Raw genomic sequence first — 14204 nt, forward strand, 5'->3', positions numbered from 1 at the left:
CATGTCGGTTTCATCTTTTTCGTCTTGCAGATTTCGATTATCTCCTTTTTCACTGTTGTAGTAGTTTCTGTTCATCACATTTTCTGTTCCAGTATTGATTGTCGACTGCCTTTGTTCGTCTGATCTTCTGTTCAAGCTATCATTTACTTCGTTCGAATTCGATTTTATGACTCCAATTCGTCTCCACCGCTTTCAATCGTCAATATCCACTTTCCACTTCGAGTTTCCGTGCTTATTTTCTCGTTTCATCTCAGATCTCTGAGATTTCTACTGAGAATGATGGATCCGATGGAGGAAGTGAGTGATCGCGATTCTCGAGCCTGTTCTTGAGTTGATTTTATTTCTGATCTTGAAATTAAAGAGTACTGATTCTACTGTACTGTACTGGAAAATAGGGATCGGAGTTCAAGGACGCCGAAAACTCTTCGAGGATGTCTTCGCCAGCGGAAAGTGAGCAGAATAAGAAAACCTGCGCCGATTGCGGTACGACGAAGACTCCTCTCTGGCGTGGAGGTCCAGCCGGCCCTAAGGTGATTTGTTCATCTCCATCTCTCTATTTGTTCGAATCTTTTGTTTAGTTCTTCATTTCTGTTACTCGATTACTACGATCAGAGCTTCATTTTTCCTTTTTTTTTTTTTTTTTTTCAGTCTCTTTGCAATGCGTGTGGGATCAGAAGCAGGAAAAAGAGAAGATCGCTTCTAGGTTTAAACAGAGGAAGCGAAGCGGAGAGAAAAAGCAAGGGGAGCAGTAACAGAAACAGTAATGGCGGTGGAAATCAAGCAAAATTGGGCGGAGATAGCTTGAAATGGAGATCAACAGCGTTTGGTAGAAAAGATTTAATGCAAAGGAGACAGTTGGGTGAGGAAGAACAAGCTGCTGTTTTACTAATGGCTCTTTCTTATGGATCTGTTTATGCCTGAAATTCTCATATATTGGAATAGCCTTTTTTTTTAGCTTTATGATTTCTAGAGTCCTTAACCTTCAACTGTAATGTAGCATTTGCTTCTTCAATGGGTTGATTCTCTCTTTTTTTTCTGTAATTGCTTTTTCTGTATGTTTTTTTGTGTTAAAATAATTTTTTCCCTAATGGTTGATGATGAAATACCTAGGCTAGAATGGTCATGTAAATATGTTCTAACTTAACAATATCATACGAGTAGAGAGTCATGTTCATCTAACCATAATAACTTAATATCATCTAACCATAATAACTAAAGTTCGGATGATTTAGTTTTTATATATATATATATATTTATTTATTTATTTATTTATGGATAGAGACAAAATTGTTACCACATTTAAACCCTGTTACTAAAAATCAATAAAATCATATATATATATATATATATATATATATATATATATATATAATAATTTTAAGAAAAATTATATTAAAAAATTAAAATTTTAAAATACTTATATTTTTTTAATAATGAATTAGAGAAATTACTCGAAAAATTTAATTTCTACAAAAATAAATGTAGAACTTAAATGGATGGAGACGGAAAAGTTTTCTAGTTAGGCTCGGTCTTGTGGACATCTCTAATTTTTATTTAAGAAATTAATTAATATAAAAATGAGTGGTCTTGTGTTATTTTTTAATATTTAAATCTATTCAACCACTGATGGGTGGCTGATTGGGTTACTGTTGACCAACAGTTGAATTTCAAAAAAATTGGTCAAACTGTGAGAATACAAGTAATGGAAAACATTCCCTTCCGTCTGACTCTAAACCTTTGGTTCTATTTTTTTTTTTTTTTCTTCTTTTATAAAGGAATGTTCCCATTCCATAATTAACCACAAAAGGTTCAAAATTTGACTATTAGGGACTAAAATAGATATTTGAAAAATTAGAGACCGAAATATAATAACTTTAATAATTTAAGGACCAAAATGCAATTTAAACTTAATTTTTAAGTCAAATAATGTGTAAGTTAATAATAGAATTTATTTATTTATTTATTTATTAAATTAGGTTTGAAATTACTAATTTTTGCAATTTGTACGGTGAGATTCATATCATAATATCGTTTATTAAATGAGTTGTTCTTTATTAGGTATTAGATACGATAGGCTAAATCTCATTTATTTCTTTATTCGTGTACATCAAGTTTGTAAAATTAAATACAAAGTCGTCAGGTAAATCTCAAAATTATGGACATGTTAATGAAAATATTGATAAAATGTTGATATCCATAAATATTTTTGAAAAATTATAAAAATAATTTATTTTGAAAAATATATATTTAAATTAATAAATAAATATTATAATTTTCAAAAATTAAATGATTATTAAAATATAAATGAAAATGCTAATTAAATAAAAATGCTCCTACAAAAAAAAAAAAATAATAACTCTAAAAAATAACTTTTTTATTAGTTTTGGATGAAAAACCGTTATTTTGTTTCAAAAATACCCTAAATAAAAGTTTAAAAATATTGAACTTTAGAAATAATTATCAATACCTTTTCAACCACCTAAAAAAAATTTAAAATATTTTTATTGGTAATACATATTAAAAAAATACCGATTAAATTTTAAAAGTATCATTAACACCATTCACCGTAATAAAAAGTTAAATTTTTTTACCATCAGTATATTAAGTAAATTATCTCTAAACTTTTAAATATATATTTTTTAAAGTTGATAATTAATTTAGGGAAAATTTGATGCAATGTTTCAAACTCAAATAATGCAAAAATAAATAAATAAACAAAGGAGGAGAGAGAGAGAGAGAGAGGGAATATAATTAAACGTCATATCATAACTAAAAGGGAGACAGTAAAAAAGGAAGCGTTGTCGTTTTACCCAAAAGGCTACAAACATCATTTATAGTTCCATTGGTTGGGTACGCTGCTCCCTCCGTCTCCACACTTTCCACTACCTGCCCGAACCCTAACCCTAACCCTAATCCCTTACCCTAACAGCTGCCCGTCTGCCCGTCTCCCATCTCCACCAAACTTTCTTCCTTCTTTTATATCATTCCATTTAAGAAGTCAAAATCCAGGGTTAAAATAGGAATTTTCATCCCTTTGACTTAGGTTGACTTATCAGTATATATATATATATATGGACCTATGACTTGGAATATTATATTATATATAATTAGTAATTTGAATTAAATTAGGTATTTCTAATTTTGTTGTAAGCCTATAAGTAGCGTGAATTTAATAAGACTTCGATTCTTTGAAAGTTTTAGTAATTAGTTTTCCCGACCATCCATGATGTCGTTATCATAAATGTTTTTCCCTTATTATCGAGATTAGTACATTACGAGTTTCGTATGAAAATTTTAAATTTTAAAAAATGGTCTAATGATCTCCTAAATTGTTTCGAATATGTTAACATTAAAATCTAATACCATAATATTTAAATTTAAAATATTATATCTCATAATTAAAAAAATTATAGGTCGATAATAATTAGAATTAAAAATATTTATAGCCAAAAATATATTTTATTGGTATTTTATTTTGGAAATTTTATCCGGATGCATTGTTTTTCTTTTAATATTTATAATCAATTTATTATGATTTTTAAGATCCAAAACAAAAATCAAGCCCAAGGAATCTCTCTTTGTGGGCTGAGAAAGGCCCATTTCCAGTCTTAAAATAATATAAAAGGAAAAATATGGAAAGGTAATTTTTTATAATTATTTTACTTTTTTTTAATTATTAAAAAAATATGATATAAGCGTAAAATTAAATGATTTTAAATATAACAAAAAAAATTTAATATGGCAAAAATAATATACAAAAGATCGAGATCAATTTGAGAATAATTATTTTTTTTTTAATTATCTAGAAACATTTTATAAAAAAACCATTATTTTTATAAATAAATAAAAAAATTATTAGAACAACAACAAAACCACTCAATAATTTCTAATAGTTCATTGAATCCTAATCGATGCAATGTTTTTAATAATTATCAAATAGCAAAAAGTAATTATTGAATTATTTCATTAAAAAAAAGTCTATTTTAATCCTTAATTAAGGATAAAATATAAATTTAATTTCTATATTTTTTTAAGATTATTTATAAAATCTTAATGAAATATTGATTTTTAGAATCACAAAAAAAATATATATATTTGAAATTCTAACGTAAGAAATTTAATGATTTTACAATATTGAGACAAAATTGGTAAACATTACTGATCATTTGATCATGATCATACTGCAAGAGAGAATCATCAGGTGTTGAATTAAGACGATATAAATGGTATCAACTGTATAACTCCGAGTAAAATGTAGTTTAGGGACGAATTAAGGCGGAAGTTAACGAACATGTGACACTAAATAAAAAAAGTATATGAATGAACCAAGAACACATGGGAACGAGAGTGATCCAAAAATAGATAACTAATAAATGTTTAAAAGAATTGAAAATCACTCATTATTTCGAAGTTATTATAAAAAAGAAAAAATAAATAAAATTTTCATCTATTATTTCTTTCTCAGAAAAACGAAAAAGTTTTGAAAATTTCTAGATGAAATCTGCACCGGCTTGTGTGTGCCAAAAAGAACGTTGTAGATTGTGAGATGGTGAGATCTTATATTAGTTTGGGGAGAGGGAAATAAAGCATTATTTACAAGAGTGTGAAAACATTTCTCTAGTAGCGCTTTAAAATGCTGATGATGAGTGTTAAAAGCAGACAATATTTTAACAGTGTTAGACTATATAATGAAAACTCTACCAAACAAAAAGCTTTTTTAGGATTAGACTGGTAAGGTAGAACGAATAAAGAGGTGATTGTGGTAAAGACTAATAACAAACTTGGATGAATAGCTTTTTCAAGCTATCATTTTCAATTTTTTTTATTCTTTCTTAAGCTTATCTAAAAAGAAGGAAGTAACCAATTATTAATTTTAAAAAATACATTTTTGCCGTAAAAATAATTTATTTATTTATTTTTTATTATTTTCCAAAATCCCTTAAAAATATTTTTTTAACAATTTTAAAAGATTTTTCAAAATATTTTAAAATTGAATGATAAGTCTTAATTAATTATTTAAAAAATAAATAAATATTTTATGAACTAATATTTTATTTTTATTATAATTTTTTTTTAATGAATGACCTAAACAATCTGAACAACTCAATCAAAATATTTATGCCAATTCAAATAGTGTTGTTGACGACTGTCTTATTCACTCCACCTAGCCTCCCACATTATTGGTTTAAACTCACCCACCACACTAACCAAATTATTGGATCTAAATTATAAGATAAAGGCATTAAACCCGGTCTAACATTTAGACAATTTTACAGGTCTGAGTAAAAATCGACAAAAAAAAACAAGAAATTTAAGTCCACTACCTTATAAGAAATGCTATGTTCCTACTCTTGGGAGCTAGTGTTCTCGTTGACACATCACTCGATGTCTAGCTCTGATACCATTTGTTACAATCCAAGTTACTACTAGTAAACATGATCCATTTTGACCCATTACTTATTGTCGTTAGTCTCACAGTTTTAAAATATGTCGGTTATAGAGAGGTTTTCATATTCTTATAAAAAAAAAAAAAAAAATCATTCTTCCATCTCTAACCGACGTGAGATCTCATAATAGAAGTTCAAACGGATATGCATTAAAAAAAATTCAACCGAGAAGTACAAGCCATATAATGGGAAGAATCTACAAGTAAAACGTTTGGTTTTGGGAGACCTCTCAAAATGGAACACGAAACCCTTCCTCCACACATAAATTAGAATGTGATTTTATAAAGTGAATGGAAAGGACATAAATCAAAATATTTAAAATTATTTTTATAGGATTTAAATTGGCTCCTAAATTTGGATTTAATCATCCAAAATTAATCTTTATACTATTAATATTGGTTTTGAGTTATTAAAAATATATTTTATAATTATTTTAAAAATGACAAAAATAATTTTAATCATTTAAAAAAATACTTGATTTTTTTTTTTTTCCATTTATAAATATTTTACGATGATTATTATTATTATTATTATTATTTATTATTTTTTTTTTATCATCTTACTCGGACCATAAATGAATTTAAAATAATAACCTAATGGATGTGATCGATTCTTTGAACTCTTATCTTTTAGAGTCATATCCCTCTAATTTAAAGGCCAACTTAGAAAATGACAAAATAGGTTTAAGAAAAATAATTTAAAATATAATTATTATTAGAAAAATAGTAAATGCCTAATTGTTCTAAAAATAGAAAATTAATTTATTAAATTTCACACAATTTTAAGTCTTCGAAATTATTGGAATATATATCACGCAATTAACATATCAAATTATACTTAGATTGTATTTTATTAATTAAAATGCTTATTTATTTTTAATGAATATTTTATTTATCTAAAATAATTTATGAAATGTTCTTTTATTAAAATATTTTTAGCCTATATCCTTCAATTGAAATATCTATAATGATTTAATTTCATTATCTATAATGTATAATTTTTTAGGTGCATTAAAATATCATTTGGAGAGGTAACACACATTCTTTATAAATAGGTATAAACCTCTCTCTAATAGACACTTTTTAGAATGAAGTCTGACGGCGATACGTAACGAACCAAGACAGATACCTGTTAGCGGTAGGTTTGAACTATTATCAATAATTTAGAGTTGGATACTGAAGAGTGTACCAACGAGGACACTGGACCCAATGGAGGTGGATTATGAGATCTCATATTAGTTCTAAAATCATGAGGCTGACGACGATAAAACAAACCATGTCCTTTGAGTCAAATCAGTCCAAGTATATGAGGGTCTATAAAAACATGTAACGTGGGCGTTGGAGAAGTTGTAGAAAGGTGACGATGAAGCTGTTTGGTTATTCAGTGACCGCTAGTGCTGAACCCAGCTTGGGTGCGCCGTGTACGAACCACATCAAGAGATTCGAGTGCCAATTCTGCGGCCGTGAGTTCGCCAATTCTCAAGCCCTCGGCGGCCACCAGAACGCCCACAAGCGCGAACGCCAGCTCGCCAAACAACTCCTCCCTCGTAACTTTTTCACTCCCACGCCTCCGCCCTCCGCCGCCGGAATATCTCCTCCGCCAAATTATGAAATGCCGGTGGAAGCGCCGCCCTCGGTTGGCGGCGGTGAAATTAACGGCGAAAATAATGGCGTTGATCTCCATCTCAGTCTCGCACCGTCCTCGACCAGGATCTTCTCTTAACTTAATTTTTTTTTTTTTCTTTAGCTTTCTCTCTCTTATTAATAATAAGCATTTTAATATATTTAAAAATAATAAAATAATTGTTTATTAATTTAAATACTTTTTTGTTTTAAATAACTTAAAACAATTAAGTTAAAAAATAGAAAAAATTCCATAAAATTATTCGACACGTGTAACATCACTAACCAATCAAATTTCATAAAAATATTTGTAGGTATTTAATTAGTCCTAATTAAATAAATCAGTTGAGTATTTGCGGTCCCCAAAATGTTAGGCGACAGTCAAGGGATTACCCCCACCGGCGTTTGCCGGTAACCACTTCTCTATTTCTCTCATTATTTGCCTCTTCCACACCTCAATTTCAAATCCCAAAAAAATAAAGGAAAAAAAAAAAAAAGAAACTCAAAATTCATTTTCCCCTTTTTGCCCCTGGCTCTCTCGTGAATTTCCAATGGCTGCCAACGAAAACAGAGGCAGAGGAAGAGAGCTAAAAAAACCTTGTAGGTCAGATACGTACGTAAGCAGTGAGAACCACCAGCGGTTACCGGCGGCTTCAACGGCGGCGTGCCACGATGAACCGGAGGCTAAAAGGCAACGGCGGGTTGCGAAGTACAAGGCCTACGCCGTCGAAAGCAAATTCAAAGCATCGCTTAGGAATGGGATTCGGTGGGTTAAGATCAAGTGTAGTGAGCTTCTTAACCGTTGATATTTTAATTGAATTATTTAAAATTTTATCAATTTATTTGCTTACATTATTCGTCTTCTCAGGCAAAGAAATTTAGAAATTTACCTATATATATATATATATATATATATATATATTAGTCTTTGATATTTAACTTTTTTTTTTCAACTTATTATTATTTACATTTTTCAATTTAGCAGTGAATTTGTGAAAGTCTAATTATTTTCTCCTCTAAAACTTTATAAATTCATATAAGTTTATTATTAACAAATTTTAATTTTTGCAACAGTTAACATTTTTTTAAAAAATTAGGCGAGAAAAATTATTGTAAAACTAAATTATAGAAAATATTTCTAAATTTTTACTTTTTTTTTCTTTATTAATATCCATAAAACTTTTAAATTTTTACATTTTAATTTTTTTAAAAATTCTGGCAAATTAAAATAAAATTTTAAAAAAATGAGTGATTTAATTGTATTCCATGTTCATAAATATAAATATGTATTTGATAGCAAATTTAAATTTTGAATCCCAATTTAATCAATTAAATTTTATTACCATATTATGTAATGGAAAAGTTAGATTGAGTTGAATTTTTCACTATTTAAAGAAATATTATTTATTTATATTAATAACTAAAATTTTATAAATTTAATATCAATTATAAATGTCAAAAATCAAATTTAATATTAGTTATAAACGTCAAATATATATTTTTGGGTTAGTTGTGTTGACTTAACAAAAAAAAAAACCCGCAAACCAATCCAACTTTTCGATTTTAATAAAATTGAACCTAACCCCAATCTCAGGCTGTCCAGATTGGTCGTGTTCTCAATCATATGACCACCTCTATTGAGTTTTCTCGGCTTATTTATAGAATGAAACTGTATGTATTTTAAATGATAAATAACCTAATAATTTTAAAAATTAAGTTGGAGATTTGTACTTAAAAATGTATTAAAGAGTTAAAAAAATGATTAAATTACACCTAAAACTTATAAATATTATTATATTAACCTTTTAATAAGTTTAATCTAACCTGGATTTTGTTTCCTTTTAAAAACAGGAATATTTATTTATTCACACGCTTATTAGTTATATGTTTTATTAAAATACCTAAATTATTTTTCTTTTGAATTTATTTGTGAATAGAATTGATTTACCTTCGGGCGATGAGTGGAGAAAAATATTAATTTCACAATGAGGTTTGAAAATTGTGTGTGCTTTCTAGTCCTTCATACGACACGTGGCTATTTCGTGAGTGGGATTAGCCAATTAAATTTTCAGGAACTGCCCGTCACTAATCGTAGAGACCGTTATCTGTTTGAGGCAGGTGATTTTATCATTGCCTCTCTCCACCAATCAGTGGGTTCCAGCTTTTGAATTTGAAATCTCTCTCTCTCTCTCTTACGATCTAAAGAGACGTTATGAAACTCTTTCGATTCTTTAAAAAAATGAATAAATAAATAAATAGCTTTTGAATTTATATTTTTTTAAAAAAGAATTAGTTTTTGAAATTTGTGAAAAAGAATACAAAAATAACGTTCTCATTTATCCATCTCATTTCTTCCCAGACCCACTTCCTCTGTGCGCCCGTAGTAACCATTAAGAGAGCTTTCGCCAGTTCGATCTCTCTCTCTCGACTGCGGCCGATCAGTCTACACTTGTTCCGACTTGCGAATCTCTGTGAATCTTAATCGATTGAAGTGCACTTTGAGGAGAAAGAAAGAGATAGCAGCGAGGAGAAGAGCGCGAAGCTTCTGGTTTTGGTACTTGTTTCTGTGTAAGGTATGGCTTTGAAATCTTCCTGTTTAATTTTTGGATGTAGATTATCACTGCTTGATTTATGTAATTCTGTGAACAAAACATGAAACGAGAAGGCTTAGTCGATTGATTCGCCCGTTCTGTTGTTTTCCTTGAGTTTGTTGATAACTTTCTATTCGTTTTCTGCGTTTTTTCTTTTGTCTTTGAATTTTTTGGACTGGTTGGTTTCTGTGAAAGACGTAGTCATAGTAACCTTGAAATGATCAATTGATTTATGTTCCATCAAATTGGATTAAAAATCTCTGAGTCTGGTTTAAATGAGATGTTGTCATTGCGTTTACATCGATGAATGTACTAGACAAAAAGCATTTCCACTAGAAAGAAAGAGATAGCAGCTAGAAGAAGAACGCAATGCTTAACTGATCTTACTTTTATATTTAGGTTTTGGCTTGGAAATCTTCTCGATTAATTTTTGAATTCTAGAATCTCATTGTTTGATCTCTTCGATTTTTCTATGTTAGCTCATTCAATTAACTCGCTCGTTTTATAGTTTGAGTTTCGTCCTGGCTCTCGATTCGTTTTCTGCGTTCCTTCAGTTTCTTTTTTATAATTTTACTGATTCTTATACTTTAAAAGAGGTAGTTAGATAAAGTAAAAAATGATTCAGCAGACGTTATTCCGTCGATTTCGGATTAGTGCGCATTTTGGTTCAGTTGAGATGTTACCATCACCTCTACATCGATCGATGCAATAGATGAAATCAAAACGTCCATCTCATTTTTTTTTACTGTGTTTCCCTCATGTGCTCGCGGATTATTCGAAAGGCTAGCCCTAATTAAATTCTGGATTCGTTACAATTTTGACAGTTGATGGACTGAAATGCAATTTCATATGCTAATTCATTACGAAATGAACAGGTTACAAATCCAGATGGATCGGTGGATAGAACCATCGATTACTTTATCCTATCTTGTTTCTTTTCCCCGTATCTGCTGATGACCTCTGTTTTCATATAAGAAAATGGGAGTTGAGAAAGAAGGTTTGAAAAGTGGTGTTGGGGGATTCTTCCAGTTGTTTGATTGGAGTGCTAAATCGCGGAAGAGATTGTTCTCTAGCACACCGGACGTACAAGGTACTATATCAATTTCTGAAGTGCAGTATATGCATGTATATATATTATATTGTCTTTGAACTACACCTTTGCTTCTCTCTGCAGAGCGTTTTAGACAAGGGAATATAAGTGCTGGAAACTCTCCATTTTCACAGGTTCATCTGGTAAGTGGAGCACCATTTGTATTTTGATTTCTTTTCCGTTTGTCTGGATTTCTGGTTGATTCCTTCGAATATTTCCAGATAGATTTGGATGAATGTGGAAAAAGGAAAAGTATTAAAGGAAGCAGTGATTATAGTTGTTCTTCATCTGTGACTGAAGATGAAGGATACGGAGTTAAGGCCCCTGGGGTAGTCGCTAGGCTTATGGGATTAGATTCATTACCGTCATCCCATTTTTCAGAGCCCTACTTTGCCCCATCATTTGATACTCAGTCTCTTCAAGAAGCTCACAGTCATAGGGGAAGTTTCAATTATGGTCATGATCGCCAAATCATGTTCTCTGGTAATTTGCTTGATCAGGTTGATGACCGTGCAGCTGCCCCTGCCAGGAAACCTTCAGAACCAAAACCTCAGAAAACTCTCAGCAGGCCAATAGAGAAGTTCCAAACAGAAGTCCTCCCTCCTAAATCAGCAAAATCAATTCCAATTACTCACCATAAGCTTTTGTCCCCTATTAAGAGTCCTACTTTCATACCAAGTAAGAATGCTGCTCTCATAATGGAAGCTGCTGCAAAAATAATAGATTCTGGACCTTCAGCAACTACCAAGAGTAAAATGTCTCTGATTGGATCTTCTTCAGCACCTTTGAAATTACAAGCTCCAAAAGAAAAGATAAATATACCACAAAGACTGCCTTCAGTTAGGTCCTCTTCAGTTAGCTTGAAGGTCAAAGAATTAAAAGAAAGGACCGAAGCCTCTCATAAATCAACCAGGTTTCTTGAAACTTCTAGAAAGCCTACTGAATCAAATGCTTCCAGGCTTTTGAAGGGACAATCTATGAACAAAAGCTGGGATGGATCTCAAGATGCATCATCATTCAAGGTCTTACCTGATGTGGAACACGGTTCAAAGAACAAGGGAAAATCCATATCACTTGCAATACAAGCAAAAGTTAATGTACAAAGAAGAGAAAATGTGAATACCGATGGCCATAGAAATTTTACCGGCCCGAAACAACAGACTGAGGTCAAGTCAAGCCAGCCCTTTAAGACACAGACAAACACTAGGAAAAATCTGCATGTGCAATCCTCTGCTTCCAATGCTTCTTGTAAGCAGCCTCTCAAGCAGAACAACCAGAAACAAAACTGCCATGTTGATAGAGTAAAATCAAAGAACTCATTTTCCAACACTGAGGGCCAAAAACCGCTTACTGGAGATTCGTCTTTTGGACGTCGAAGAAATGTAGGACGAGTTGTCGTTGGCTCAAGAGTTGGTGTCAGGAAGTCAGCCTTAGAAACATCTGACAGGGAAAAGGAAGACTTGCATTCTAATGCAAAAAATCTCCCTAGGAAGAAACGGTCAATAGATAGAGATCAACGCTTTGACAAGAAACAGGCCACGGAGAATATGTTAAATGATAAAAACCAGATGTCAGTTCATTCAAATAATATTGTTGATAGAACTTCTAGTAGTTTGGCTCAAGAATGCAGAAAAAATGGCACAGATGTTGTTTCTTTTACATTTACTGCACCACTTACAAGGAAGGCGCCTGGATCTGACACTTCAGGGCACATTGAATCAAAATTTAAAGGGTCGCTTGGACCAGATAGTTTGAAGTCATCCTCAATGGAGTGCAATATTATTGGAGAAAATGCCTTGAGTGCACTTTTAGAGCAGAAGCTAAGAGAATTGATTGATAAGGTCGAGTCCCCTAGCCTTGGATCCATCGTTGGAGGATCTGAGAGTTCTTGTTTATCGACGTCTGATTATCTTTCACACTCTCTTGATACACTCGATACAATGTCGTCAGAGTTGAATGAGAGGAACCAACACAGTAGTTCTGTTCACAGCAAGCCGGCTGGCCAATATAATTTTGATTGCGCTTCAACTGATTCTTTGTCACAAGGATTAAAGCATGAATTCCCGGTATGTGAACTTTGTTTTCATCTTCTTGAAGATTCATTTGTTAATTTCATTCAATTCCAGGGACAAGCAATTGTTAATTATAGTTCTTCATGATTGTTGCCTTTAAATATCCTTGATATGCTAAAGATCATCTATTTGTTCTGGAACATCGTTTTTTCAGTTAGTTGATGAGATTGAAGAATGTAGCAGCAGTAATAGTATTGTTCCTCACACTGGGCAGTCGCTCAAAGTTCGACATCCGAGTCCCGTCTCTATTCTTGATCATTCGTTTTCTTCAGAAAGCTGTGACTCATCAGATAGTAACAGCAGAGAAGGTAGAGGATTTTTATGTGCTAAGAAAAATTTACTCTTGTTTGCATTACCCCAAGTTGATCATTCGTTCTGAATCTTCCAATTTACAGGTAACAAGCTTTGTTCTTCAGTCCAAGGTCAAGATGTTCTTGGCATAGGTTTCTTCAAGTTTAATCCAGTTACTGTTGATACAGAGTTACTAGATTCTGCATCCTCCATAACAGACGAAGCTTCAGCCAGTAAGTTCACTGCTTCATCTATCTCGAAACGTACAAAACGACAGATCGAATGGGAACTTGAATACATAACGGATATACTCAGCAATGTGGAGTTGATGTTTAAGGACTATGTATTGGGGCGTTCTCATGAAGTTATAAATCCTTATCTATTCAATATATTAGAGATTCGAAACAAAGGATCGGGACAAAGCTGCGACGAATCGAGGCTTAGAAGGAAGGCGTTATTTGATTGTGTTCGTGAATGTTTGGACTTGAGATGTAGACAGTATGTAGGTGGAGGATTTAAAATGTGGGAGAAAGGAGTGGGAGTTTTGGGAAGAAAGGAGCAGTTAGCCAAAGAGGTTGTGAAGGAGATTTCAGATTGGAAAGGAATGGGGGATTGTATGGTGGATGAACTGGTAGATAAGGACATGAGTTGCTGGTATGGAAGATGGATGGACTTCGACATTGATGCGTTTACGATCGGAGTCGAAGTCGAGACTCAAATTCTCGATTCTTTAGTTGAAGAAGTGCTTGCTGATATTGTGCTTCCTTGAATTAAACTCAGCCAACCATATTTTCCAGGTATTCTCTTCCCCCTCTTAAACTCTAAGGCAAAAGGTCATGTGTTCAAACTTCTGCAGCGTCGTTTCATCCCTCCTATTTAATGTTGATATTCTCTTGTTGGGATTTTTACAAATTTTTAAGGCCACAAGCGAGCAAAAATATTAAATTTTCAAACCCTATCTAGTGAAGCTTCGGTATGGATTTGTTGAACCAACACCATTTGAAAGTGGATCATCTTTAATAAGTCATCAAATTAAGTGTTTTTTTTTTTTTTTTTTTTTTTTTTTTTTTTTTTTTTTTTTTTTTTTTTTT

At 31.6% G+C, this 14204-nt stretch overlaps 3 protein-coding genes across 3 annotated transcripts in view; all 3 read left to right on the forward strand.

The window, feature by feature from the left end:
• LOC111499182 (GATA transcription factor 16-like) overlaps positions 1–1041 on the forward strand; it is a 1209-nt gene extending 168 nt beyond the window's left edge. The window contains exons 1-3 of the mRNA XM_023150698.1: positions 1–297; positions 396–530; positions 649–1041. The exon at positions 1–297 is cut by the window's left edge and continues 168 nt beyond it. Coding sequence (XP_023006466.1) covers positions 277–297; positions 396–530; positions 649–921 — 429 coding nt within the window. The 5' untranslated portion in view covers positions 1–276 and the 3' untranslated portion in view covers positions 922–1041. The remainder of the gene's footprint in view (positions 298–395; positions 531–648) is intronic.
• Positions 1042–6791: 5750 nt separating this feature from the next.
• Positions 6792–7217, forward strand: LOC111499068 (zinc finger protein 6-like). The gene has a single exon (XM_023150517.1). It carries the CDS (start codon positions 6810–6812, stop codon positions 7167–7169), a length of 360 nt encoding a protein of 119 aa, XP_023006285.1. The 5' UTR covers positions 6792–6809; the 3' UTR covers positions 7170–7217.
• Positions 7218–9393: 2176 nt separating this feature from the next.
• LOC111499139 overlaps positions 9394–14204 on the forward strand; it is a 5499-nt gene continuing 688 nt past the window's right edge. Inside the window, exons 1-6 of the mRNA XM_023150630.1 lie at positions 9394–9642; positions 10536–10750; positions 10835–10893; positions 10972–12816; positions 12977–13130; positions 13218–13910. Coding sequence (XP_023006398.1) covers positions 10639–10750; positions 10835–10893; positions 10972–12816; positions 12977–13130; positions 13218–13882 — 2835 coding nt within the window. The 5' untranslated portion in view covers positions 9394–9642; positions 10536–10638 and the 3' untranslated portion in view covers positions 13883–13910. The remainder of the gene's footprint in view (positions 9643–10535; positions 10751–10834; positions 10894–10971; positions 12817–12976; positions 13131–13217; positions 13911–14204) is intronic.

Source organism: Cucurbita maxima, unplaced genomic scaffold, assembly GCF_002738345.1.
Source record: "Cucurbita maxima cultivar Rimu unplaced genomic scaffold, Cmax_1.0 Cma_Scf00026, whole genome shotgun sequence".
Classification (NCBI taxonomy): Eukaryota; Viridiplantae; Streptophyta; class Magnoliopsida; order Cucurbitales; family Cucurbitaceae; genus Cucurbita; species Cucurbita maxima.